This window comes from Bufo bufo, chromosome 5 (assembly GCF_905171765.1).
Source record: "Bufo bufo chromosome 5, aBufBuf1.1, whole genome shotgun sequence".
Classification (NCBI taxonomy): Eukaryota; Metazoa; Chordata; class Amphibia; order Anura; family Bufonidae; genus Bufo; species Bufo bufo.
Genome location: NC_053393.1, coordinates 530,481,236 through 530,507,308, shown reverse-complemented (window position 1 = coordinate 530,507,308; position 26,073 = coordinate 530,481,236). Strand labels below are relative to the sequence as shown.

Below are 26,073 nucleotides of genomic sequence, written 5' to 3'. Positions count from 1 at the left end.
TTTGTCTGTTGTGTCCTCCGGAAAGGGGTCTCATGGTTCCCCGGAGGGGGAACCAAAAGTCAAGTCTGTGAGCTGTTGCTGGAGTGCTGGTTCCTTTGTGTGTCAGTACGTACTGAGTCTGGTATGGTGTTCGGATGTCAGTACGTTTGCATGGGTTCCAGTTAACCTTGGTGTGGAATTCTGTTGTGCCGTCCAGCAGCTGCGGCAGGTAAGTTACCATGCATTCCAGGGTTCTTGGTTCAGTGGTTATCCCCCGCCACTGGATACTTACCTGCCATTCCACTTGGCTTCCTCTCCTTGCTGTTAGGCCTGCAGAGACTCCTGCTCTTTCGTGTCTTTGCAGGAAGGTGGACATCAGAATCGTCCCCGTCAGTCACAGACGTCCTCCTCTCGTCACGTGGAAGCTGCTGACTCCTCCAAATCCCCCATCATCGCCTCTTACAGCTCACTGGAGCCGGCCGCTTCTTAGAAAGTCCAACATGTTCGGGCTACGAATCTGACAAACCAAAAACCATGGCTCATTTCCCGCAAACGCCTGGAAATGAGCAATGCCGATGGCTGAATATGAGCAGATGGGCCGTCACGAGGAACGATGGGTCATCCCAAGGTCATTCCTGCTACTAGACAGACGGGAGCTGAGCCTGAAACTACATGGAGACGAGGAGCGAGGAGCCTAGTCATAAAGTCTCACAGCCAAAGGCTACTGCTCCCTGTTATCAGAAGAGTGAAAAGCTGACCGTATTGTATCCAGGGCACAAAACCTCTTTCCCACTTAAATCTTCTCACAGCTGAGAGTTTGTTACAACTGCATCCAGTCTAGACGGCCTTCCGTAAGCTAGTCCGAGTCCCAGCACCTCTGCTGATTAGCTGCTGTAGGGAGCCGCTATGCTCGCTGGAGCTATGGTGAGCGCAGCGCCGTACATTGTATACTGGTTGTGCTTGGTATTGTATCTTAGCCCCATTAAAGTCAACTAGTCCCAATGTGACTGACCTAAGAAGAGGCCGCGGCACTTACAGAGCACCTGAGCTCTTCTAATAGCTGTTACTCACCGCTCCGTCCTCTCCCACCGCACTGTATCCTGACATACACACATCGTCAGGACCTGATGCTGTGTGACGTCAGGTCCCAGTGCATCGTGTGAAGAGGACAATGGAGAAGCTGTGGAGTGTCCGCGGCGCCCCTACAGGAATAGTAAGTACTTGATTTCACTGCCACTGGGGGGGGGGGGGGGGGCAATGGCAATGGGGGAGCTGGTGGCACTGGGCGAGCTGATGGCACAAAGGAGGAGGAGGTGATGGCACTGGGGGAGTTCATGGCACTGGGGGGAGCTGATAGTGCTGGGGGCTGATGATGGCATGGGGGGCTGAAAACGTTTTTTTATTTGTTTTTTTTCTTATTAGAGCACTTGATTATTCGTTGGATTAGAATACTTGATTACTAAAATAATCTATAGCTGCAGCCCTATGTGATATTGATGATCTATTCCAGGGATGCTCAACCTGCGGCCCTCCAGCTGTTGTAAAACTACAACTACCACCATGCCCTGCTGTAGGCTGTCCGGGAATGATGGGAGTTGTAGTTTTGCAACAGCTGGAGGGCCTCATGTTGAGCATGCCTGATCTATTCTGAGGATAGGTCATCACTATCTTTTCCTAGATAAACCCATTAATACTTTACACAGTACACATCTTAAAATGTATCCAAAATTCACATTAAAGGTGTTTAATGGGGCTCCTGATACGGATAGCCTATCCTTTGGATAGGATAAATTATCAATATCTGATCCAGATCCCCCGTCGATCAGCTGTTCTGTGCAGCCTCCGGTAGAGATGCTGGTTGTCAGACTCCCACCAATCGGATATTGTGAGGACTGGCCGTCCATACGTGGAACCTGGAAAACCCCTCTAAGAGGAGAGGAATAGTCATGAACTCTTGATCAGGGAGATTGCTTCCTTCCACATCCCGGAATCCTGGTAAGTGATCTTGAGCTACTGCTGAAACCAACATGGCCGCTCTTCCGCTAGTAAACAGGTCCCTATGTCACCGCTGCTCTCAGCGCCGCGCCTCGTGGGAAATTTACACAGGATATTGATTCTGAGCAGCAAAACCGAGCGATTCCAGCAGCTGCTCGTCCCCAACCCTGGAGGACCTGGAGTAAAGCGCTTTTATTTTTTCGGTAAATATTAACCTGTTTCACGTGACCGATGCAGAAAATAACAATCGCTGGCGAGAACACTGCAGCTAATGAGCGGCAACAAAGCCCCATCTGTTTGCCTTCCATAAAGGAGGTTAATAAGTGCGAGTTCATTTACTAAGTGAAACCGCGGGGGGGGGGGACGTTGAACAATTTACGGTATTTTTTTTAAATCCATAATTCATTTTTATTAATGCAGGAGGTCACGGCTGAGAAAGGAGAATATATTGATCACTTTGGAGGGATAGAAATAGGAGTATATTCCCACCCCCTGCAAATATATTCAATAAATGGGCCCAGATTGGCGCTGAAGTATCAAATATTCTGGATTACGGGACAGCCATAAAAAAAAAGCTCAACTCTTTTTTTCTTTTTGAAGAGGTTTTAAGAGAATTAAAGTAGTTTCTGGGAGGTTAAAGGGGTTGGCCCATCTTGCACTATGGTGGCCCATGTCTACAACGGGTCGCCCAAAGCGAAGGAGTGCACCGCTCTGAGGGAGTTCAGAAAAGAGCCGAGCAAGCACCCTAGGAACTCCCATAGAAGTGAACGGAAGCCAGCCCTGTTCTAGAATTAGGTGCGGGTCCCTGCACCTATCGGACATTGGTGGCATATCTTAGCAATAGGATAGATGATGAGCCAACCCCTTTAACCTCCCTGAAGACCCCTTTAATTCTTTAAAAAAGATTAAAACATCCCTTTTTATGGCTGTCCCATAATCCAGAATATTGGATATTTCAGCAGAAATCTGGGCACCTACTGGACATTGGTGGCATATCCTAGCGATATGTCACCAAAATGCTTGATCGGCCATTCCTTGCATTGGGGACCGCAATTTGCACGGGCAACATCCATGCGGCTGCCGCAGATGGATCCAAAACCCATATAACTTAAATGGGTCCGTGGTCCGTCCGTCCGCACCGCAAAAAAGTAGTGCATGCATATTGCAGAGTCGGCAGCAATACGGGCACGACAGGGCAACAGCCGTGTGCAGGAGCCCTTATTGAATGGTTTCTTTTCAGAGGACTTGGCTATTTTATCTTTTGCTCTCGGTTTTGTAGTTTTGCACTGACGTAATCACATAGGCCCCTTTCACACGGGCGAGTATTCCGCGCGGATGCCATGCGTGAGTTGAACGCATTGCACCCGCACTGAATCCCGACCCATTCATTTCTATGGGGCTGTTCACATGAGCGGTGATTTTCACGCATCACTTGTGCGTTGCGTGAAAATCGCAGCATGCTCTATATTCTGCGTTCTTTACACAACGCAGGCCCCATAGAAGTGAATGGGGTTGCGTGAAAATCGCAAGCATCCGCAAGCAAGTGCGGTTGCGGTGCAATTTTCACGTACGGTTGCTAGAAGACGATCAGGATGGAGACCCGATCATTATTATTTTCCCTTATAACATGGTTATAAGGGAAAATAATAGCATTCTGAATACAGAATGCAAAGTAAAATAGCACTGGAGGGGTTAAAAAAAAACTCACCTTAATCCACTTGATTGTGCTGCCCGGCTTCTCCTTCTGTCTTCATCTTAGCTGTGTGCAGGAACAGGACCTGTGGTGACATCACTCCGGTCATCACATGGTCCATCACATGATCCATCACCATGGTAAAAGATCATGTGATGACCGGAGTGACGTCCCCACAGGTCCTTTTCCTGCACACAGCTAAGATGAAGACAGAAGGAGATGCCGGGCTGCGCGATCAAGTGGATTAAGGTGAGTTAAATTATTTTTATTCATTTTTTTAACCCCTCCAGCGCTATTGTACTATGCATTCTGTATTCAGAATGCTATTATTTACAGAACACCGATCCCAAGCCCGAACTTCTGTGAAGACGTTCGGGTTTGGGTACCAAACATGCAGATTTTTCTCATGCGAGCGCAAAACGCATTACAATGTTTTGCACTCGCGCGGAAAAATCGTGCATGTTCCCGCAACGCACCCGCACATTTTCCCGCAACGCCCGTGTGAAAGGGGCCATAGACTTGTAGGTTGTGAAGGAGACTGAGAAACCTGGACTATAGTCCTACTGGATACCAAAAGTAGGATCGCACCTCCTGGTGTTGAATAGATTTTGAGAGGTTCAGAGGAAAATCCACAAATCGTGGATCCACAAAACACGAATACCGGCTGACACCGGCCGGCCACCATTGTTTTTGCACTCCTTCACAAGTGTCCTGTCCTTGTCTGCAAAACGGAGAAAAATAGGACATGTTCGGAACATACGGATCTTTTGAGGCCCCATTGAAGTGAATGGGTCTGCATCCGACCTGCACAAAATGCGGATCGGAAGACCACAGTCGTGTGCATGAGCGCTAAGGATTAGCCATCAGTATGCTGATGACCGAAAACCCCTTTAAAGATCCTGCGGAGCTCAGAGAACATGCCGATAAAAGGATAATCTGTAGGTTGAGAAGGAGACCAGGAAAAAAAGGAATTCTGGAGCAATGTCAAATTCTCCTTTTTGGTTGAAAGTACAATACACTGAGCGAATGACGGAAAGAAAGAAGAAGTAAAAGGGGACAATTAAACACTGTAAACTAAGGCATTGGAACTCTATAAAACAGGTCCGCGCAGCCGCATTTAGGCGGAGCTGCGCTGTAACATGAGAGGCAATGTGGTAATATACAGAGCAAAGGGTAAGTAGCCATAAACCATAATAAGCCGTATACTGGTGTCATAACTCCTGCCTCTCTACAGCTATACGTTAAAGCTGATGGCGATGGGCGTCCTGGAGGCTGCGACAACCAGGGGTCTATTTGTGTGCAATCCGTCAATGTCACATAAAACTTTGCAGAGACACAAATTAGCATGCCCCTACTATTCACACCGCCATTAACGCTCATGAATATACATTGAAATGCAGAGGAGACGGCCAAGTCCATGCACACACGTATGTAAATGGCGAGCTGCGACATAAACTGACAAATAAAACTAAAATATATCCCCATACATCTCGATATAATCTCTGCTGACAGACACCTGTGAGCCGAGAAGCCCCCCATCACCTGGCACCACACCAATTTTCTAATCCAGAATCGTCTCAAAGTCAAGAAACTTGGACGAAAAATCTAAAATAGAGAAACTGAATTGTGCAAAAAAATATAAAAAATTCAGATATGAAAGTTGCTTTAAAGGGGTTTAGAAAGCACATTTTGGGGATTCAGAGTGGGGGTCTTATGTTCAGGATCCTTATCCCTTCACCAGGGTAGAGAGTGATTGCAAAGAGGGTCTCTGGCTCTGGAGGACCGCCCCCCGCCCCCCCCCCAGCCACGCCCAAACAGCTGATTGGCGGGGGTCCCGGGTGTCTGACCCCCTCCGATGAATTATCCTCTGGATAATTAAAAAATCTTGGAAAACCCCATTTAAAGGGGCTGATGGCTATAGACCTCTCCTATGTATATGTGAATGAAATAGAGGGGGGGTCCACTGCTCAGGACAACAACTCCAAAAAGACGCTCCACTTTTAGGAGACCCCAGTCTACAATAATCCTCTATACAAGTGATATCTAAGCATGCATCCCCTTTAGGGGACATTCACACGACCGTATTTATGGGTCCGCATCCATTCAGCTGTTTGGCGGAACAGATGCGGACCCATTCATTTCAATGGGTCAGCAAAAGATATGGACAGCACACCACGTGCTGTCCGCATCCGTAGTTCCAATCCGCGGCCCCGCAAAAGAGATACAGCATGTCCTATTTTTGTCTGCAATTGCGGACAAGAATAGGCATTTCTATCATAGGGCCGGCCATGTGCGTTCCACATAATGCGGAATGCACACGGCCAGTATCAGTGTTTTGCGGACCGCAAAACACGTACGCTCGTGTGAATGTACCCTTAATGCAGAAGCTAATTGATGTGGGGCTTCACTCCACCATGATCACTTTTAGGCATCGTCATTTTGCTCTCCACTCCATCCCCAGTGTCTTTTTCTTCTTTTCTTCTCCTCCAATGATCTACATTCAACTTTCCATTGCTCCTCCACGAACCGCACCTCACATCTGACTGGAGACGGACCACCTTGGCTGCTGGGCCGCATAGCCATTCCCTTTACCCTTACAGTGTGCTCCATGATGGGGGTCTTACACCTTAAACGAGACACTGTTCTCACGCAGTGGTGCTGAAGGAAGGACTGCTCCAGTTGTGGTTCTCTGCCTTATGGTTCTGAATGTCTAGGTGAATTTCAGCACAGAAAAGCGCCTGCATTTGGCCATGTAAGCGACACCGTACTACTCTGCATGCTGCAACTTCCATTTGTGGGAATTATATTAGCGCACTAAGCATCTAAATCTCCTTTTACAAGACCCTCCAAGTCTGAAGTCATCTAAAGAACAGAAGAAATGTAAATGTTGGCAGCAAACCAGGATCGATAGAGCACATGCCGCCTCGGGGAAGGTCTTTCATGTGCTCTTGAAGACCTGTAGAGCACAATGTATCCGCAACCTGCAGAAACAAGGCGCTGTGTGGGAAAAAAACACCTCAATTACAGTATCTAGCCCAAAAATAATAATAATCCCCCTCCCCTCTAAGCAGATGTCAGTTCGGTAGGGTTACCCCATAGATACGATAAAGTGGGTTCTATTGACGAGAATTAATGATTGTCTACGGGTAAGTCCTTCCCTCTGTGATGAGTAAGTATGAGCCCCGTAAAGACATAATTGACAGCCAAGCTTGGCGTGGTGTCGGAATGGAAATGCTCGGCGCTAGCGATCGCCTCGTCATTGAAATGACACTAGAGTACTTTGAAGGCTTCGATGAAAGGCACTTTTAACATTTTAATTACGGTTCTTTTGATTTTCTTCTCGTCGCACCTGCCTCAGATCTCACGTTGCAGTCGACATTTATGCAGAGATTTTATGGACCCCGAGTTGCAGAGCAGGTGCGTACTGGTTGTCAGGTTGTCAGCTACTCAGTCATTGGCGTCTACAGGGGAGTCTGAACATACTAAGGATCGTAACCTGCTGCACGTAGAAAATCTAAAAAAACTAGGCAAAGATCAGCGTTTCAGAATCAGGTCCTCCAGAACCTTGTGGAGATGTAACATGTGATGACTAGTGTTGAGCGAACTCGTGTTTTAAGTTCGGCGTCTAAAGTTCGGGTTATCGAAGAATCGCGTTATGGATTCTGCTACCACGGACCATAAGTTATGGTCTGTGGTAGCGGAATCCATAACGCGATTCTTTGATAACCCGAACTTTAGACGCCGAACTTAAAACACAAGTTCGCTAAACACTAGCGATGACGTCACCTCCAGTGGTCACATGAAAAAGTTTCTCCTTTTTCTATAGGTAACCTTCTGGGCAATGTCCTTAATAAAAGGGACACCTATTCCATTGCTCCAGGTTACCGTAAGACGCTCTGTTGGCAGTTTCACCAGATTTGAAAGGGAATATGGCACTACACCATGGCAGAACCTCAGCAGTGTCTACTATAAGTCAATCTGGTCCATTGTGTGTCAATGTCCATCATCTAAGACCTCAGTGTAAATGGGGTCTACTGGACAACAATATGAGAAATGCCCTTTGGTAAATAGAAACCACTATGCAAGTGAGGACATAGCCTGAGACCAGATGTAATCCAGACAGGGCACACTACATGATGTCCACCAAAGACCCCAAAGGCTTCAGGACAACCAAAACGGCCAACAAGTTTCCGAGAAGCCAGGTAGTGGATGCACCTAGAGGTGTGATCTTGGTGTCTACATTTTAGGTCGGCTTTCATTGAGGTCTGCTTCCTAAAGCGGACATCGCTGGGTCTAAGTGAGACCAGACTATACAAAATCTAAAAAAGCAATTCTGCAGAAAAATCTAGTATTAGATCATCCATTACAGTTTTTTTCCCGATCGTTGAAGGATCCCAAATGGAACTGTGAATCAGAGTATAAAACTGGGACAATTGTTAGGTTTCGAGGACTGACCTTCAAGGCTGCATTATTCTTCTGTGGGTTTTTGGGGGGTCATTTTTGTATTTGAACATTTTTTGGTTGTGTTCCCGTCGTTTTTGGTATACGGCCCATTGCCATCTCTCTACAGTCGTCATACTGTGTGCTATCCAAACCTCACAAACTCGCAAAACGACTGGCGGCGATCATCTACCCAGTGGGCCACTCGAATGGACCACGCTTCTTGCCTTACTGAATGCATTTTGTGTCAGTAACCTTACAGTCCATGGTAATTTTGCCGCTTGGACTGTTTTAGAAAAAACTTTGCTTCAACCAAAAGTAATAATAAACAGAATAAAAACCTTTTCAGAGAAAAATGAAATTTGCAAAAACAAGCAGCAGAAAATACGTGTTCACCGTAGACTACACTGGAAAATAAGGTTTGAGACAATGCGTTATGACAACCCCCGGCTACATGTGTAAAGCCTGACCCCGTAGAGCACCGCGGACTGACGTTTAGGGTGGAAATTGTGTAAAAAGATCTTAAGGGAATTAAAATCTTCCTCAGTGTAAAATACTACAGTATATTCCTCCTTCCGTATAATAACCTTTGGGTCGATTTGCATTTACAGTCAATACTGTGAGAACGTTTTCCACTGAAGCCAATCTAAGAAGATTTACTGGAAGGGCTTATTTAAAGGGGTTCTCTTCTTTGGAAATGCCCTACTTTCTAGAAGGTTCCTCAGACAATAAGCCATTCAATAAGTATTCTCAGGCTGGGAGGAACCCAAGCGATCAGCTGTAATCTGCAGGGAAACCTGGTGTTCAATTTCCCTGCAGTGCCACTACAGGTGAAATTAGGTATTACACCTAACAGATGGAGGAAACTGTCCTATCACCCTAGTACATCTGTTAGTCCGCCGTGGTAAACCTTTATACCGAGGCCGATTCACCCCTGACCTGTGTAGGAGCAGACAGCTGCCGGCCTCAGGCAAAATTGGCTCTGAAAAGGGAAGAAACAGCAGGCAATGTCTTCCCGCTGAATGGTTTTTGTAAACTCCTAAAACTTTAGGGGTCCTAAAACTTTCCAATATACTTCATGTTTCAGTTCTTTGCCATTTTCTAGATAACCGTTTGCAATCAGTGAACGAGAACACTCCTGTCTACATTCAAAGGCAGTAAACCCGTCCATAGCTCATCCTGTCCACAATGCTCTGTGACTAATACATTGTAGCAAACTACTAGAGCCAGCTGCTCGCAGAGCACTGTCTAGACTGGATAACATTGTGACAAACCCTCAGCTGAGAGCAGGAGGAGCTGTGAACAGGTTTACTGCCTCTGAATGTAGACAAGAGTGCTCTCATTCACTGAGAGCAAACAGAGGTCGTAAAAAAAATGACAAGAACATGAAAGTATATTACAAGTTATGTGACTTTTTAAGATGGTGTTCAGACTTCACATTCAGATCGATCGCTCGCCAGTAAAATCACCTGACATATGTCCCAATAGTGATCCAGGTCTGCCATACAGAGGCGGATGTCATCCATTGATCGTCGATGTTAAAAAATTTACACCATGCAGTATACGTTTTTGCAGTAGATGACTGTGTGGGAAAGCTCAGCAGCAGCACAATTCTGTACAGTACAAAAAAAGTGTAAAAGGTAAAAAGTAAATAAGTAATAAATACATTTATAAAGGTAAAGTATGAAAGTATAAATACACACTAGTGTATTGTCTGCTGAACAGCGGCTCGGCTGACAGTTTAATGCGTATGGAGGGCCCCTGACTCTTCCCTGACAGATGGTGTCGGGGGAGAGAAGGATCGGGCAAAATTAACATTCCTTTTGTTGCCCCAGAAGATAGGCCGCCACCAGACGTGTCTGATAGAGGCTTTCTCCCCTCTCCCCATTAAATACACGTTTGGCTGAGTCAAAGGTGTTTGTGTATCGTGGAGTCGGGTGAGAAGTCGGATGAATGATCACTTGGCCGACAGCTATTGAAAATGTATAGCTACTTAAAAGGGGTTGTCCCAACAAAAAATATTCTGTATTTTCGAACCAGCCCCTGGATCTGAATACTTTTGTAATTAAGAATTTATTAGAGCCACCAAGTTATTCACTGAAATCTATCTGTACAGCGCCACCTGCTGTTTGCTCTTTTTCTAAGTTCTGCTGAGATGGATGCACATGCTCAGTTCCATCCTTAAACGGCCACCAGCTGCAGCAGAAAGGACACGCCCCCCTGAGCTGCAGCAGAAAAGACACGCCCCCTGGGCTGCAGCAGAAAGGACACGCCCCCTGGGATGCAGCAGAAAGGACACGCCCCCCCTGAGCTGCAGCAGAAAGGACACGTCCCCCTGAGCTGCAGCAGAAAGGACACGCCCCCCTGAGCTGCAGCAGAAAGGACACGCCCCCCTGAGCTGCAGCAGAAAGGACACGCCCCCCTGAGCTGCAGCAGAAAGAACACGCCCCTTGAGCTGCCAACTTGATATAAACATAGCAGAACAATTAGAGCAAGAAATGAAAGGATCTCTAGACCCATGTGAGGTCCAGGGCTGGTTCTAGATTTGTTAGAAAGAGGTTGTCATATCCCTATGATGTCTGATTTTATTTTTTTACATTAATTATGGGAGAACCCCTTTAAAGAGGCTGTCAGGTCAGGTCTGTCAGGGTCTATGAAGCCATTCAAGGTAAGGGTCGGTGGGTCTTCAGACTGTCCACTGTACAGGCTCATTTTCTGAACGTCTCCCCTGTATAAGATACGGCCACACGGTCAGGTTCCCCGATGCAGTTGTGGAAGACAAAAATCAGGAGTCCTGGTCTTGGCTTCCAAAACTGCATCAGGAGACCTGCTGTGTGGCCTGTACCCTAACAAGAAAGCAGCAGGAGCGACACGACTCACAAAGAAACCCGATACGTCAGGTCAACTCCCAACTAGGGTTGTCACAAATACCAAAATTTCGATTCGATTTCGATACCATAAAAAAGTACTGCGATACTCGATACCATTCGATACCACGCAAAAGAAAAATAAAACGCCCAAAAAAAGCTGCGTGCATTCTGCATTTTATGGAACATCCTATCCCATTTTTTTTTTTTGGGGGGGGGGGGGAAACGGGTGACAAAGGCGAATCGCGTGTTTATTTATTTTTCTATGTTACGGCGTTCACCGCATAGGAGATATTTTTTATATTTTGATAGTTCTGACATTTTCGGCCGCGGCGATACCTAATATGTTAACTTTTTTTTATTGTTTATTTATTTTTAAGTTACTACGCTGCGCAGCAGCACAGCCTGGTATCGGAAAACAGCAAATCCCAGTATCGTATCGACCCGAGTGCAAATGTATTGATTGGGTACCTACTCCCAACCACCTATTCTGTCTTCAGTTTCAGATCTGAGATTGTAAATTCCTTGTAGAAGGGATCCTTGAAGACATACAACAAAACATATAAAACAAGCCGGGAGAAATGTCTACCACGAAGTCCCGCCACTGACTCAAGGATCCATTTCTGAAGACTTTGCGACGACTTTTTGTCAGAATTCCAGATTTTCGCAGCAGAATTAAGGAGCGTCTGCACCTAAAATATAAATCTCGACCATTTCTTCCCTCCTGTAACAATGCTATAAACTCTCTTCAGCATCTGGTCACAAATGGGCAGATGTCTCGCAGGTATTTGCCGGTGGTCAGACATCTGGCCACTCTCGAAAAAGGAAGAATTTAAAGGGTTGTCTGCGGCGGGGCAAGAAGCTGCCCGAGGGTGGAAATGTGAAGATATAAGAAGCTTAGGCCTCGTTCAAATCTCCATGTTCAGATCTGGCAGGCTATACCTTCACCGTCGGATCCCCATTGACTGCAATGGGGTCCAGCAGTGATCCGGACGATTTCTAGCATAAATGCGGGGTTTCAGCCAGAAAAAAACCGCTGCATGCAATGTTTTTTTTTGTCTGGATCCGGCAGACGCATCTCCGAAACGGAGATGTGAACGGTGCCTTACTCACCCGTGTATTTCTACCCCATTCCAGCATCGCCACTTCTGTCCTCCCCACCAGTTTCTGATTACTTGGCTGCAGCGGTGCCGTATACACATGTGACCACTGCAGCCACTGGCATTAGCGGTATATGGAATGAGACCAATGAGGTCTATGATTGGCTGCAGCGGTAACATGGGTACATGTGCACGCCACCAGCGGTGGTGCTGGGAATACATGGGTAGTGCTTCTTTTATTATTTTGTCACATACCTCCAACCCTGAGCAATTTTTATCCAACATGGACAACCCCTTTAAATCACTCACATGTCATAAATCTCTAATTGACGATGAGATCCTTATTGCCCCCATAAATGGCCACTCTTGGGTCCCATCTTTAGACTATGCAGTACAACTGAGTCCTATGTGGTCAGCCATAGTTATACAGTAATTGATCTATTCATCACGGTCTCCAAAAGAAGCAACCTCGCTCTTCCAAAATTGAAACCCTTCCTGGTCACACAAGGACATGGGGCTGGGGGCATGCCTCATAAAGAGTCACCAAAAGCAGCTGTGACAAATGAAACCACTGAAGATGAGGTATCCCAGAAGAAGACACAACATTGACTTCTATGCTGCAGGTGGAAAGGCTCGCTGACCTGCACAGTATGGTCCATAGATCTATGGTGGCATCTGTAACACAACAGCATGAAATGTGACCCTCAGGCAATAACCTTACCCTTAAAAGGGGTTGAATTAAGGTAATTTCCTGGACTTCGATACTGAGGACCTACCCTTAGGAGAGGCCACACATCAGATCGGTGAGGGTCTGACTAGAGGCACCCCCCTCGATCAGCTGACTACAGGGGGAGCGGTGCCCCGCCGAGCACTGTGTACCCTTCAGTAGTCACAAGGCACAATGCCTTACTTCTGGCAGCGGCTGTGCCGGGTACCGCTTCCAATAACCCCTTCCTGACCGAATGACTATCCGTTTTTGCTTATTTGTTTTCCACTCCCTGCCTTCCCAAAGCCATAACTTTTTTATTTTTTCATTCACATAGCCAAAGCTAAAAGTGATGTATAGATGTATATATATATATATATATATATATATATATATATATATATATATATATATATAGCAAAAAAACCACTGGCAGCACCACCCTGGATAGTGTGGAAAAATAGACGGGTGCAATGTCCAAGTATGGTAAAAGGTGCTTACCCACTTTAGAAGACAAAAAAATCGGACTGCACTCCAAGCATCTCTTCAAGAAAGTTTAGTTTTTATTCACCCATAAGGTGGCAAAGCGACGTTTCGGCTCAAGCATGAGAAAGGCTCATGCTTGAGCCGAAACGTCGCTTTGCCACCTTATGGGTGAATAAAAACTAAACTTTCTTGAAGAGATGCTTGGAGTGCAGTCCGATTTTTTTGTCTCATATATATATATATATATATATATATATATATATATATATATATATATACATATATACACATACATACATACATACATATATATACACACACACACACACACACACACATCTATAGATAGTTGTTCTTGTTTTAATACTGAAAAAAAAAAATATTTCTTCTCATCTCCATATTCTGACCCCTATAACTATTTTTTGTGAGTTGAGCTGTAGTTTCTGTTGATGCTATTTTGGGGTATGTATGACTCTTTGATCAGTTTTTATTAACATGTGATTATCTGATTGCTTCTCCCACAGACTGCAATGAAATACCATTGCAGTCTATAAGAGGTTCACTATGTTGGTTATCTCTGGTGCCCCCTTATAATTGAATGGAGCGTTGGCGCGCATTTCAAATCGGCCACTCCGTCCATTTCAAGGTGGCTAGGGGATAACTTACTCTAAGGCCCCTTTCACACGGGCGAGTTTTCCGCGCGGGTGCAATGCGTGAGGTGAACGCATTGCACCCGCACTGAATCCGGACCCATTCATTTCTATGGGGCTGTGCACATGGGCGGTGATTTTCACGCATCACTTGTGCGTTGCGTGAAAATCGCAGCATGCTCTATATTGTTCGTTTTTCACGCAACGCAGGCCTCATAGAAGTGAATGGGGCTGCGTGAAAATCGCAAGCATCCGCAAGCAAGTGCGGATTCGGTGCGATTTTCACGCATGGTTGCTAGGAGACGATCGGGATGGGGACCCGATCTTTATTATTTTCCCTTATAACATGGTTATAAGGGAAAATAATAGCATTCTTAATACAGAATGCTAAGTAAGTTAGGGATGGAGGGGTTAAAAAATAAAATATATATATTAAACTCACCTCATCCACTTGTTCGCGCAGCCCGGCTTCTCTTCTTTCTTCTCCTTTGAGGACCTGGGAGAAAAGGACCTTTGGTGACGTCACTGCGCTCATCACATGGTCCATCACATGATCCATCACCATGGACCATGTGCTGAGCGCAGTGACGTCACCAAAGGTCCTTTTCTCCCAGGTCCTCAAAGAAGAAGAAAGAAGAGAAGCCGGGCTGCGCGAACAAGTGGATGAGGTGAGTTTAATATTTATTTATTTTATTTTGTACATTACATTGTGTGTCATGACGGATCCGTCTTGCTCCGCACCACATCGCGGACAGAAAAACGCTGTTTGCTGCGTTATTCTGTCCGCTATGGGGACGCAGCCAAACAGAACGGAATGCATTCTGGTGACTCCGTTTCGTTCAGTTCAGTTTTTTTTCCCATTGACAATGAATGGGGACAAAACAGAAGCGTTTTTCCCCCCGCTATTGAGATCCTATGACGGATCTCAATAGCGGAAAGGGAAAGCGCAAATGTGAAAAGTAGTCCCTCTCCGATCAGAAGAACGGAAAGCTAAACGGTGATGTGAATGCTCTCTTACCGGTGACTTTCCTGACGACAGGCTCCCTTTAGTGGAGTTGGATTGAGCTGCAGAACCTGGCAAGCTGCTACCAACAGTATGGCATTGTGCCTGGTAAACAATTTAGGGGAGGTTCCTGCGATCGGTGGCACTGCGTGGATTTGGACCCGCATGGATCTACTGATGCCCTCTTGTAAGGCTAGGTTCAGAAAACTTCTTCAAGATTAGATAAAAGTCTGATCTTCCTTCCAAAAACAGATCCACTCTTCTTTCAGGCTGTGCCTGGTACAGCAGCTCAGAGCCGATTTGCAATACCAGACAAAACCCAAGAAGATGCGTGGCACAGGGGACCTTTTTACTGACCACAGAAATTTACTTACTGACGTAAGAAGGAGAAATTCAATACATTGATCCACTAACGCAACTGTCAATACATTAACAAATAAATTTAAAAAAAAAAAACTGTCTTACTTTGATAGGTGCTTTACTAAATTTAATTTTCCTCTGAGTGGGAACTTCGTCTTCTTCTGGCAATCCCGGTACCTCATAATGTTCCATGTCAGGCTCGTAAGACTTATTTTCGTCGCTATCATCGTCATCCCCGGGTTCTGTCTCCTCCCAGTCCGTGCTAAACCGAGAGCGCACTCTGTACACGTTATAGTCGGAGTGTTCGTAGGACTGGACAGTAGACAGACAGTTCAAGTCACCGCTCATACTCGTCCCGACGTTGAGAGAAGTAGGAGCTCCGTGGTTACGACTGGTCAAAAAGCTGTCGTCGTTTTCCATGGATGTTGGAGATTCCCCGGATTTAGTCCTATCAAAAGCGTTCACGGACTCTTCCGACAGGTCATTGTGTTGCGCTACGTGCTCTGTTTTTTCCCCTATGTGCCTCGCATCGTCGGCGGCGCCGTTCTTGGCCAGCATGTCGTCGTTGGAGGTGCTACAGCCCACGCTCTTTTCTCTTGTGAACTCTATGGGGGAGACGAGGCCTTCTCGTGATGCCGCCACGTTCCTTTGATGCGTGTTCTCCACACATGTATCGGTGTCCGTTTCCGTCGACGGAGACCAAGAATTTGAGTCTTTATTTTGCCCGTAACCTTCTAATTCCACCACAGCAGGTGTGATGTTGAGCGGATAGTGTCCCATTACCGAATACCCTTCGCTGTTTTCATTTTTCTCCATAGCAGTCGGGCTCGGAGAGTCACTGTTCTCAAACACAGCGCTAAGTTGGCTCACGGTTGGGGACAAAGCTTCCGTCCTGGAACTCAAGCTGTCCAAAGAATCGCTGCTCCCCCTGTTGGACTTATTTGAACGCCCCTCATCTAGAAGTTCTCCAGATCCTCGTCTATCCTTCCTGGAATTATAGCAGCCACTCATCCCGGACTCTTGAGTGCTGTGTTCAAACATCTTCCTGGTTTCTGTAAACTTAGCGTAAGAAGGTCCGTCCAAGGTGTCGAAGCGACTGATCCTTTCCGAGATGGTGGTCTTGTGTTTTACATCCGTCACTTCCTTCTTTTCCAAATGCTCTCTGGGCTTTGATCTCCTCTGAGGAGACGATGGCGTAGCTTTCGACTTCCTTGTTGGGACGCCATTATTTTCGTTGGGCTCCATGCCCATCTGCATGAACAGGTTTTTGATCCGGTTGACGTTGGACCCATACCGCCGTCCCCTCGTCTGCTGGGTCTGAGGTACATCGCTCTCACCTTTCGGTTTGTCCTCCCCATCGGCTTTTGGTTTGTCGAAGGTGCTTTTGATGGCCTGAAACTCCGTCCTGTAGGCATTCCTGTGGGGTGAGGCGCTCCTCAGGTTCGAACGCTCTCCTGAGGCTTCTGTTTTCATCATGTTCATTTCAGCAGAGCAGCACAATGTGCATGATGACTAAGACGCGTTCCTCAGAGTTCTCCAGTCACACGGATTTCGTGGGGGTTGCAGTGGAAATATCGCTGTTGTTACATGTCTCTCTTTCAATCAAACCCCAGGAAAATCTTCAAGACAAGCTGCAACAGAGACAAGAAATTTTATGAGACAGGCTTATCGTCATTAGTACTGCGTTCTCTTCTACTTATTTCATTAACTACAGCACATTTGTGGTTTTCAGTGAAGGGAAGTGGAGACAAACCTGATAAATCACATATTACCTTGTTAAAGCAGGTGGAAGGGCACGGCTGCCCCGGCAGAAGCTCCGCACTGAGGCTCCACCATAAAGTATATAACAAAGCTCAAAGTAGCCGAGCCCTGAACTCAGTGCTCTTCTTTCCCTCAGAGATAATCATGACGTCATGAATGGCTGAACCAAAAGACAAACTGAGCCCTACTGCATCTACCAAACTCAGCCCTGTTTTGTTTCGCAAACCTAGCTCAGCAGTATCTCCCAAAGGGCTCATGCACACGACCGCATGTATTTCGCGGTCTGCAAAAAAAAACGGAACAGAAGGTCCCTAATAGAACAGTCCTATCCTTGTCTGTAATGCAGACAATAATAGGACATGTTCTAATCTTTTGCGGAACAGACATACGGAAAAAGAATGCACACGGAGTAACTTGTTTTTTGTTTTGCGGACCCATTGAAATGAATTGTTCCGTATACGGTCCGCCAAAAAAAAAAAACACGGAATGGACACGGAAAAGAAAATAGGTTTGTGTGCATGAGCCCTTACATACAGGCCAGCATCTCATAAGCGCCACTCCGCAACATCTCACAAGCTCAGCTCTGCTGCATCTCTGCTCTGCTGCACCTCACAAGCTCAGCTCTGCTGTATCTCTGCTCTGCTGCACCTCACAAGCTCAGCTCTGCTGTATCTCTGCTCTGCTGCACCTCACAAGCTCAGCTCTGCTGTATCTCTGCTCTGCTGCACCTCACAAGCTCAGCTCTGCTGTATCTCTGCTCTGCTGCATCTCACAAGGTCAGATCTAATGCTCCTCAGAGTCCTCACAAACTCATCGTTGCTGCTTAAGGCCTCCTTCACACGACCGTATGTTTTTTTTGTGTTTTGCGGTCTGTTTTAAACTGATCCGTTGTTCCGTTTTTTTCATTTCCGTTGTGTTTCCGTTTCGTTTTTCCGTATGGCATATACAGTAATTACATAGAAAAAATTGGGCTGGGCATAAAATTTTCAATAGATGGTTCCGCAAAAACGGAACGGATACGGAAGACATACGGATGCATTTCCGTATGTGTTCAATTTTTTGGGCGGATTCATTGACTTGAATGGAGCCACGGAACATGATTTGCGGGTAATAACAGGACATGTTCTATCTTTCAACGGAATGGAAAAACGGAAATAGAATGCATACGGAGTAAATTCAGTTTTTTTTACGGACCCATTGAAATGAATGGTTCCGTATACGGAATCAAAATACGGCCCGTATACGGAACGCAATAAACGTTCGTGTGCATGAGCCCTTACAAACTCACTTCTGCGTTCTCTTGTAAACTCAGGTCTACTGCAAAATGCAGACTCCACCCTGCTGCATCTCACAATCCCAACACTATATCTTTACTGCATCTCACAACTTCAGCTCTGCTGCATCTCACCTACTCTTCTGTCTTGCTGCATCGTACAACTTCAGCTCTGCTGCATCTCACAAGCCCAGCACTACTGCATCTCCCAAACTGTCCTGCGTCATACATGTTCAGCCCTGCTACTGCAGAACACTTAAATGAACACGTCCCATGCACGGGCGCGCTGCCTGACCTATTGAGTTCCTGTCTTGGCCCTCATGTCCCTGAACGGTTCCATTTACTCTATATACAAGCTTTATTGACGCGAAGCTAAAGGGGGGGGGGGGGGGGGCTTTTAAAAGACGTCCATTGTTTCCTATACGTCTGCCTTCAATAGCAGGGCACATATAGATACAGTATATACTGTGCAAGGATGGGTTTCCCAATATATGCCCTCATGAACTATAGTGCAGGAGAGAGGAGTTATTTACCAAAAATAGGCTCCCGCCATACAGGTAGCGTTATGGATGAGGTGCATTCATCACTGACTGGTATTCTCGGGACATATTCCAGGTATCTCAACCAAGGAGGCCCCTTACGGGTCACATAGGGTCCCAACACTCCTTGTACATGGGAGAGATTTAGGGGACAGTCCGTCGGGTAAAGCAGCCAATAACAGAGCAGCTTTCATTCCTTACAGTGCCCTTAAGGAATGAAAGCTGGGCTGCGATTGGTTGCTAGGGACAGCAAAGATGGGTATATTAAAAGAAAATCTACCTTGATTGCCCATAGCAACCAATCACAGAACAGCTTTCATTTCTTACAGTGCTCTTAAGGAATGAAACCTGGGCTGTGATTGGTTGCTATGGGCAGCAAAGATGGGTATATTGAAAGAAAATCTACCTTGATTGCCCATAGCAACCAATCACAGCACAGCTTTCAATTTTTATAGTGCTCTTGAGAAATGAAAGCTGGGCTGTGATTGGTTGCTAGGGGCAACAAAGGCCATTTTCAGACATCCGTCCCTCTAGTTTACAATCCCCTATGCACATCTGCACAGGCAGTCACAAAATAGCAACATTCACCACACAGTGAATACTAGGGGGCCCCACTGTCTTGTAATGGGGCCAGCAGGGAAAAATAGTGCTCCGCACAATGCCTCCTCTTAAACTCCGCAACTCCGGACAGAAGATGCGAGCCCTCGAGGGGGCCACATTTCACCCAGCTGCTGCTGTATTCATAGCTGTCTATTGGAAGCAACCAGATCACATGTGCTGTATTCTGATTGGCTGCTATGGTCAACCAATCCCCTTCATGTCGGATTCTATGCAGAAGGCCCTGCATGTGCACTGTTGTACACCCCCTTTAAGTGCACTCATTTTACAGGGCTCTCACCTAACGAACAGCTTATCCTTTTTTTGGGGGGGGGGGGGGGGCCTGATGAACGTTGCGCACGACATCCCACTGATCTCAAAGGGCGGTCTCACGTTTTCAATGGTTGGTCCAGGATTTCACAAGGGGTTATCCCAATCCAACCTCCCCCTTGAAGAGGACCCGTCCCCTCTCCTGACAGGTCTGTTTTAGTAACTAATTGCATTCCCCATGTAATAACATTTCTGGAGCATCTATTCCTATGACTCTATGTTGTGCCATTCCTCTATTATTCTTGTTAGAAGTTTTGAATGCATTGACAGTTTGCAATGAAGGTCCGCTGGTTGGGTGGGTGGGGGGGGGGGTGTCCCTGCACAATCTGACACTGGCAGCACTGATTGGACAGTGTCAAGGACACACCCTCGATTGGCAATACTCACCTGGACCTTTATTACAAACTGCTGTCAATTCATTCAGAATTTCTAAAAGGAATAATAGAGGGACGGCACAATATAGAGTCATAAGAACAGCTGCTCCAGAACTGTTATTACACGGGGAATGTGTGTAGTTACTAAAACAGACATGGCAGGAGAGGTTAGAGCTCCTCTTTAGGGCAGCCACTATGCATGCCGGCCTCTGCTATGTGCGTTTTTGGGGTGTCATATTGCTTTACACCATGCCGGGCGGCTCTTCTGGAAGCTTCACTACAAGTGACTGTCTCCTTCAATACTAAGGCCTCTTTCACACGGGCGTTGCGGGAAAATGTGCGGGTGTGTTGCGGGAACATGCATGATTTTTCCGCGCGAGTGCAAAACATTGTAATGCGTTTTGCACGCGCGTGAGAAAAATCGCCATGTTTGGTACCCAAACCCGGACTTCTTCACAGAAGTTCGGGCTTGGGATCGGTGTTCTGTAGATTGTATTATTTTCCCTTATAACATGGTTATAAGGGAAAATAATAGCATTCTGAATACAGAATGCATAGTACAATAGCGCTAGAGGGGTTAAAAAAAATAAAAAAATAATTTAACTCACCTTAATCCACTTGATCGCGCAGCCGGCATCTCTTCTGTCTTCTTTCTTTGCTGTGTGCAGGAACAGGACCTGTGGTGACGTCACTCCGGTCATCACATGATCCATCACCATGGTAAAAGATCATGTGACGAACCATGTGATGACCGGAGTGACGTCACCACAGGTCCTGTTCCTGTACACAGCAAAGAAAGAAGACAGAAGAGATGCCGGCTGCGCGATCAAGTGGATTAAGGTGAGTTAAAAAAATAATAATTAACCCCTCCAGCGCTATTGTACTATGCATTCTGTATTCAGAATGCTATTATTTTCCCTTATAACCATGTTATAAGGGAAAATAATAATGATCGGGTCTCCATCCCGATCGTCTCCTAGCAACAGTGCGTGAAAATCGCACTGCATCCGCACTTGCTTGCGATTTTCACACAACCCCATTCATTTCTATGGGGCCTGCGTTACGTGAAAAACGCACAAAATAGAGCATGCTGCGATTTTCACGCGACGCACAAGTGATGCGTGAAAATCACCGCTCATGTGCACAGCCCCATAGAAATGAATGGGTCGGGATTCAGTGCGGGTGCAATGGGTTCACCTCACGCATTGCATCCGCGCGGAATACTCGCCCGTGTGAAAGGGGCCTAAGGGTTTTAATGAAGAGCTGAAGGACTGCGTTCGCCCCAAAGGCGAAATACGGCCCTGCCTGACACTGGGGCCCCGGCGCCAGCATATGTGAAGCCCATGAAGTGCTGCACACATGATGCAAACAATGGCAGCATCAGTCTGCAGTCCTGGACAGTCCGGCCCTGAACAAAGAAAAAACTTTGATTGCCGTTCCCGTCACTTAATGGCGCCTATTGTTTGTGTCCCGGGACTATGGAATTCCTGAATCGATAACTGGACGACGAGAGGAAACACACAGAGCTGAGAAAATGTCACGGGTCCCAGCCATGGACCTCGCTGCGTCCCTCTGCCGAGCTCAGGCAGCGCTGCACAAATCCTGCTCCACCTGCAGGAGCAAAACAACTAATGACGGGATGGGGGAAAAGCAGCCGGTCAATAGGTAAAGGGTTAATGTCTGTCTCTAGGCTCTGCCATGATGGAAGACGGCGCTGCATGGTATACAGAGAGTGTGGAGATATGTGTGATGTCATAGAGGAGGATACATATATACCGTACACACTGCACAGGAGATACAGATAGCTCATAGCGGTCTATTACAATATGTACATCCGTGTACATGTCTGTATGTATATATGTAGGTATGTACACCGATGTATGTGGACAGTATATATGACAGCTGTACGTACAGGAGTAATCTGGTATTATAGCTGAATATATGGAGCTGTATGTACTTCATATATGTCTGTGTGAATACACGTGTGTACAGCTGTATATATGTACAGTACGTGTCTGTTTCAGCAGGTATATACGTGTTTATAACTATATATATATATATAGACTATGTCTGTGTACACATGTGTATATACCTGTACATGTGTGTATGAACAGTGATTATATATATATATCTGCATGTATGATTGGATATCTATATTTTACATATTATACTTTATATATGATTGTGTGTACTGTGCATGTATATACATGTGATTTTATCTATGTATGTATATACTGTATACATGCATATATATATAAATGTGTGTATACATGTATAGCTGTGTATCTATATACACATGTATATAAATATATAGCTGCCTGTGTATGTATATGTACATAGCTATATATGTATATGTCTGTATGTGTATAGCTGTATGTACATGTATGTGTATAGCTGTATGTACATGTATGTGTATAGCTGTATGTACATGCATGTGTATAGCTGTATGTACATGTATGTGTATAGCTGTATGTACATGTATGTGTATAGCTGTATGTACATGTATGTGTATAGCTGTATGTACATGTATGTGTATAGCTGTATGTACATGTATGTGTATAGCTGTATGTACATGTATGTGTATAGCTGTATGTACATGTATGTGTATAGCTGTATGTACATGTATGTGTATAGCTGTGTGTACATGTATGTGTATAGCTGTGTGTACATGTATGTGTATAGCTGTATGTACATGTATGTGTATAGCTGTATGTACATGTATGTGTATAGCTGTATGTACATGTATGTGTATAGCTGTATGTACATGTATGTGTATAGCTGTATGTACATGTATGTGTATAGCTGTATGTACATGTATGTGTATAGCTGTGTGTACATGTATGTGTATAGCTGTGTGTACATGTATGTGTATAGCTGTATGTATGTGTATAGCTGTATGTACATGTACATGTATGTGTATAGCTGTATGTATGTGTATAGCTGTATGTATGTGTATAGCTGTACGTACATGTATGTGTATAGCTGTACGTACATGTATGTGTATAGCTGTACGTACATGTATGTGTATAGCTGTACGTACATGTATGTGTATAGCTGTACGTACATGTATGTGTATAGCTGTACGTACATGTATGTGTATAGCTGTGTGTACATGCATGTGTATAGCTGTACGTACATGTATGTGTATAGCTGTACGTACATGTATGTGTATAGCTGTATGTACATGTATGTGTATAGCTGTATGTACATGTATGTGTATAGCTGTACGTACATGTATGTGTATAGCTGTACATACATGTATGTGTATAGCTGTGTGTACATGCATGTGTATAGCTGTACGTACATGTATGTGTATAGCTGTACGTACATGTATGTGTATAGCTGTATGTACATGTATGTGTATAGCTGTATGTACATGTATGTGTATAGCTGTATGTACATGTATGTGTATAGCTGTATGTACATGTATGTGTATAGCTGTACGTACATGTATGTGTATAGCTGTATGTACATGTATGTGTATAGCTGTACGTACATGTATGTGTATAGCTGTATGTACATGTATGTGTATAGCTGTATGTACATGTATGTGTATAGCTGTATGTACATGTATGTGTATAGCTGTGTTACATGTATGTGTATAGCTGTATGTACATGTATGTGTATAGCTGTATGTACATGTATGTGTATAGCTGTGTTACATGTATGTGTTGCTGTGCGTCTCGTCCATTCTCCCGGCGCACACAGAGGACATGTCCATGTTGCAGCCCAGAGCCGCGCTGTGTGCACTGCTCCTCACATGTACAGGTCACACTGCTGACACATGAACAATGCCTATTGTGAGGAGAAGCCCCAATTCCTCCCGTGTAATAATCTGTGTGCCGCACTACCTCCTGTGTGTGACCATGGCACTGCCCCCAGTGCGGTTACCTTGCGGAGCTGCTGCAGCAGCAGGGCGCTGGATGTGTGCACAGCGGCTCCCTCCTCCTCCTGCTCCTCATGACTCAGTGCTGCAGCTCCTCCACTGCCCCATCTCCCAGCCGCTGCCTCGTGTGTCACGCACGGCCCGGGATGCGGGAGCAGCGCTCACCGTGCCATCAGTGTCAGCACTACCAGCTCTAGCGCTCCGCTTGTGCACGGCGTTCTGCTCGGGAGAGACCATTCCCGCCAGCTGCAGGGGGTGTGGAGTCTACCATCGCAGCGTGTGTGATTACAGTACGACGGTGCTGCTGCCGCCGCACACGTACAGAATAGAAATGAAGGACATGGAGCTCAGCAGCAGCCATGTGCTGAGGACTAGGGGAGCTACAGAGACAGGCTGGGTGCTCAGTACTGCGGGGGTCAGACATGGGGGATAGAGAGGTGAAGAGGTACAGGTTACAGAGGAGGTGAGGAGCCGAGGTACAGGACAGAGAGGTGAGGGGAAGAGGTACAGGACAGAGAGGTGAGGGGAAGAGGTACAGGACAGAGAGGTGAGGGGAAGAGGTACAGGACAGAGAGGTGAGGGGAAGAGGTACAGTTCAGAGAGGTGAGGGGAAGAGGTACAGGACAGAGAAGTGAGGGGAAGAGGTACAGGATAGAGAGGTGAGGGGAAGAGGTACAGGACAGAGAGGTGAGGGGAAGAGGTACAGGACAGAGAGGTGAGGGGAAGAGGTACAGGACAGAGAGGTGAGGGGAAGAGGTACAGGACAGAGAGGTGAGGGGAAGAGGTACAGGACAGAGAGGTGAGGGGAAGAGGTACAGGACAGAGAGGTGAGGGGAAGAGGTACAGAGAGGTGAGGAGCCGAGGTACAGGGCAGAGAGGTGAGGAGCCGAGGTACAGGATAGAGAGGTGAGGGGAAGAGGTACAGGACAGAGAGGTGAGGGGAAGAGGTACAGGACAGAGAGGTGAGGGGAAGAGGTACAGGACAGAGAGGTGAGGGGAAGAGGTACAGGACAGAGAGGTGAGGGGAAGAGGTACAGGACAGAGAGGTCAGGGGGAGAGGTGAGGGGAAGAGGTACAGGACAGAGAGGTGAGGGGAAGAGGTACAGGACAGAGAGGTGAGGAGAAGAGGTACAGGACAGAGAGGTGAGGGGAAGAGGTACAGGACAGAGAGGTGAGGGGAAGAGGTACAGGACAGAGAGATGAGGGGAAGAGGTACAGGATAGAGAGGTGAGGGGAAGAGGTACAGGACAGAGAGGTGAGGGGAAGAGGTACAGAACAGAGAGGTGAGGGGAAGAGGTACAGGACAGAGAGGTGAGGGGAAGAGGTACAGGACAGAGAGGTGAGGGGAAGAGGTACAGGACAGAGAGGTGAGGGGAAGAGGTACAGGACAGAGAGGTGAGGAGAAGAGGTACAGGACAGAGAGGTGAGGGGAAGAGGTACAGGACAGAGAGGTGAGGGGAAGAGGTACAGGACAGAGAGGTGAGGAGAAGAGGTACAGGACAGAGAGGTGAGGAGAAGAGGTACAGGACAGAGAGGTGAGGGGAAGGGGTACAGTACAGAGAGGTGAGGGGAAGAGGTACAGGACAGAGAGGTGAGGGGAAGAGGTACAGGACAGAGAGGTGAGGAGAAGGGGTACAGTATAGAGAGGTGAGGGGAAGAGGTACAGGACAGAGAGGTGAGGGGAAGAGGTACAGGACAGAGAGGCGAGAGGAAGAGGTACAGGACAGAGAGGTGAGGGGAAGGGGTACAGTACAGAGAGGTGAGGGGAAGAGGTACAGGACAGAGAGGTGAGGGGAAGAGGTACAGGACAGAGAGATTAGGGGTTCAGGTACAGAATAGAAAGGTGAGGGGAAGAGGTACAGGACATAGAGGGGAGGGGAAGAGGTACAGGACATAGAGGGGAGGGGAAGAGGTACAGGACAGAGAGGTGAGGGGAAGAGGTACAGGACAGAGAGGTGAGGGGAAGAGGTACAGGACAGAGAGGTGAGGGGAAGAGGTACAGGACAGAGAGGTGAGGGGAAGAGGTACAGTACA

The 26,073-nt window shown here is 46.5% G+C and overlaps 1 protein-coding gene across 2 annotated transcripts in view; it reads right to left on the bottom strand.

The window, feature by feature from the left end:
* The window catches only part of PPP1R9A (protein phosphatase 1 regulatory subunit 9A), a 257,522-nt gene extending 233,261 nt beyond the window's left edge, over positions 1 to 24,261 (bottom strand). Inside the window, exons 1-2 of one of the 2 annotated variants that reach the window (XM_040431213.1) lie at positions 24,045 to 24,261; positions 15,385 to 16,910 (exon numbers count right to left, since the gene is read on the bottom strand). In XM_040431213.1, the coding sequence (XP_040287147.1) occupies positions 15,385 to 16,761 (1,377 nt within the window). In that variant the 5' untranslated portion in view covers positions 16,762 to 16,910; positions 24,045 to 24,261. The remainder of the gene's footprint in view (positions 1 to 15,384; positions 16,911 to 24,044) is intronic. The other variant, XM_040431212.1, reaches the window with a different exon arrangement.
* Positions 24,262 to 26,073: the final 1,812 nt, after the last annotated feature.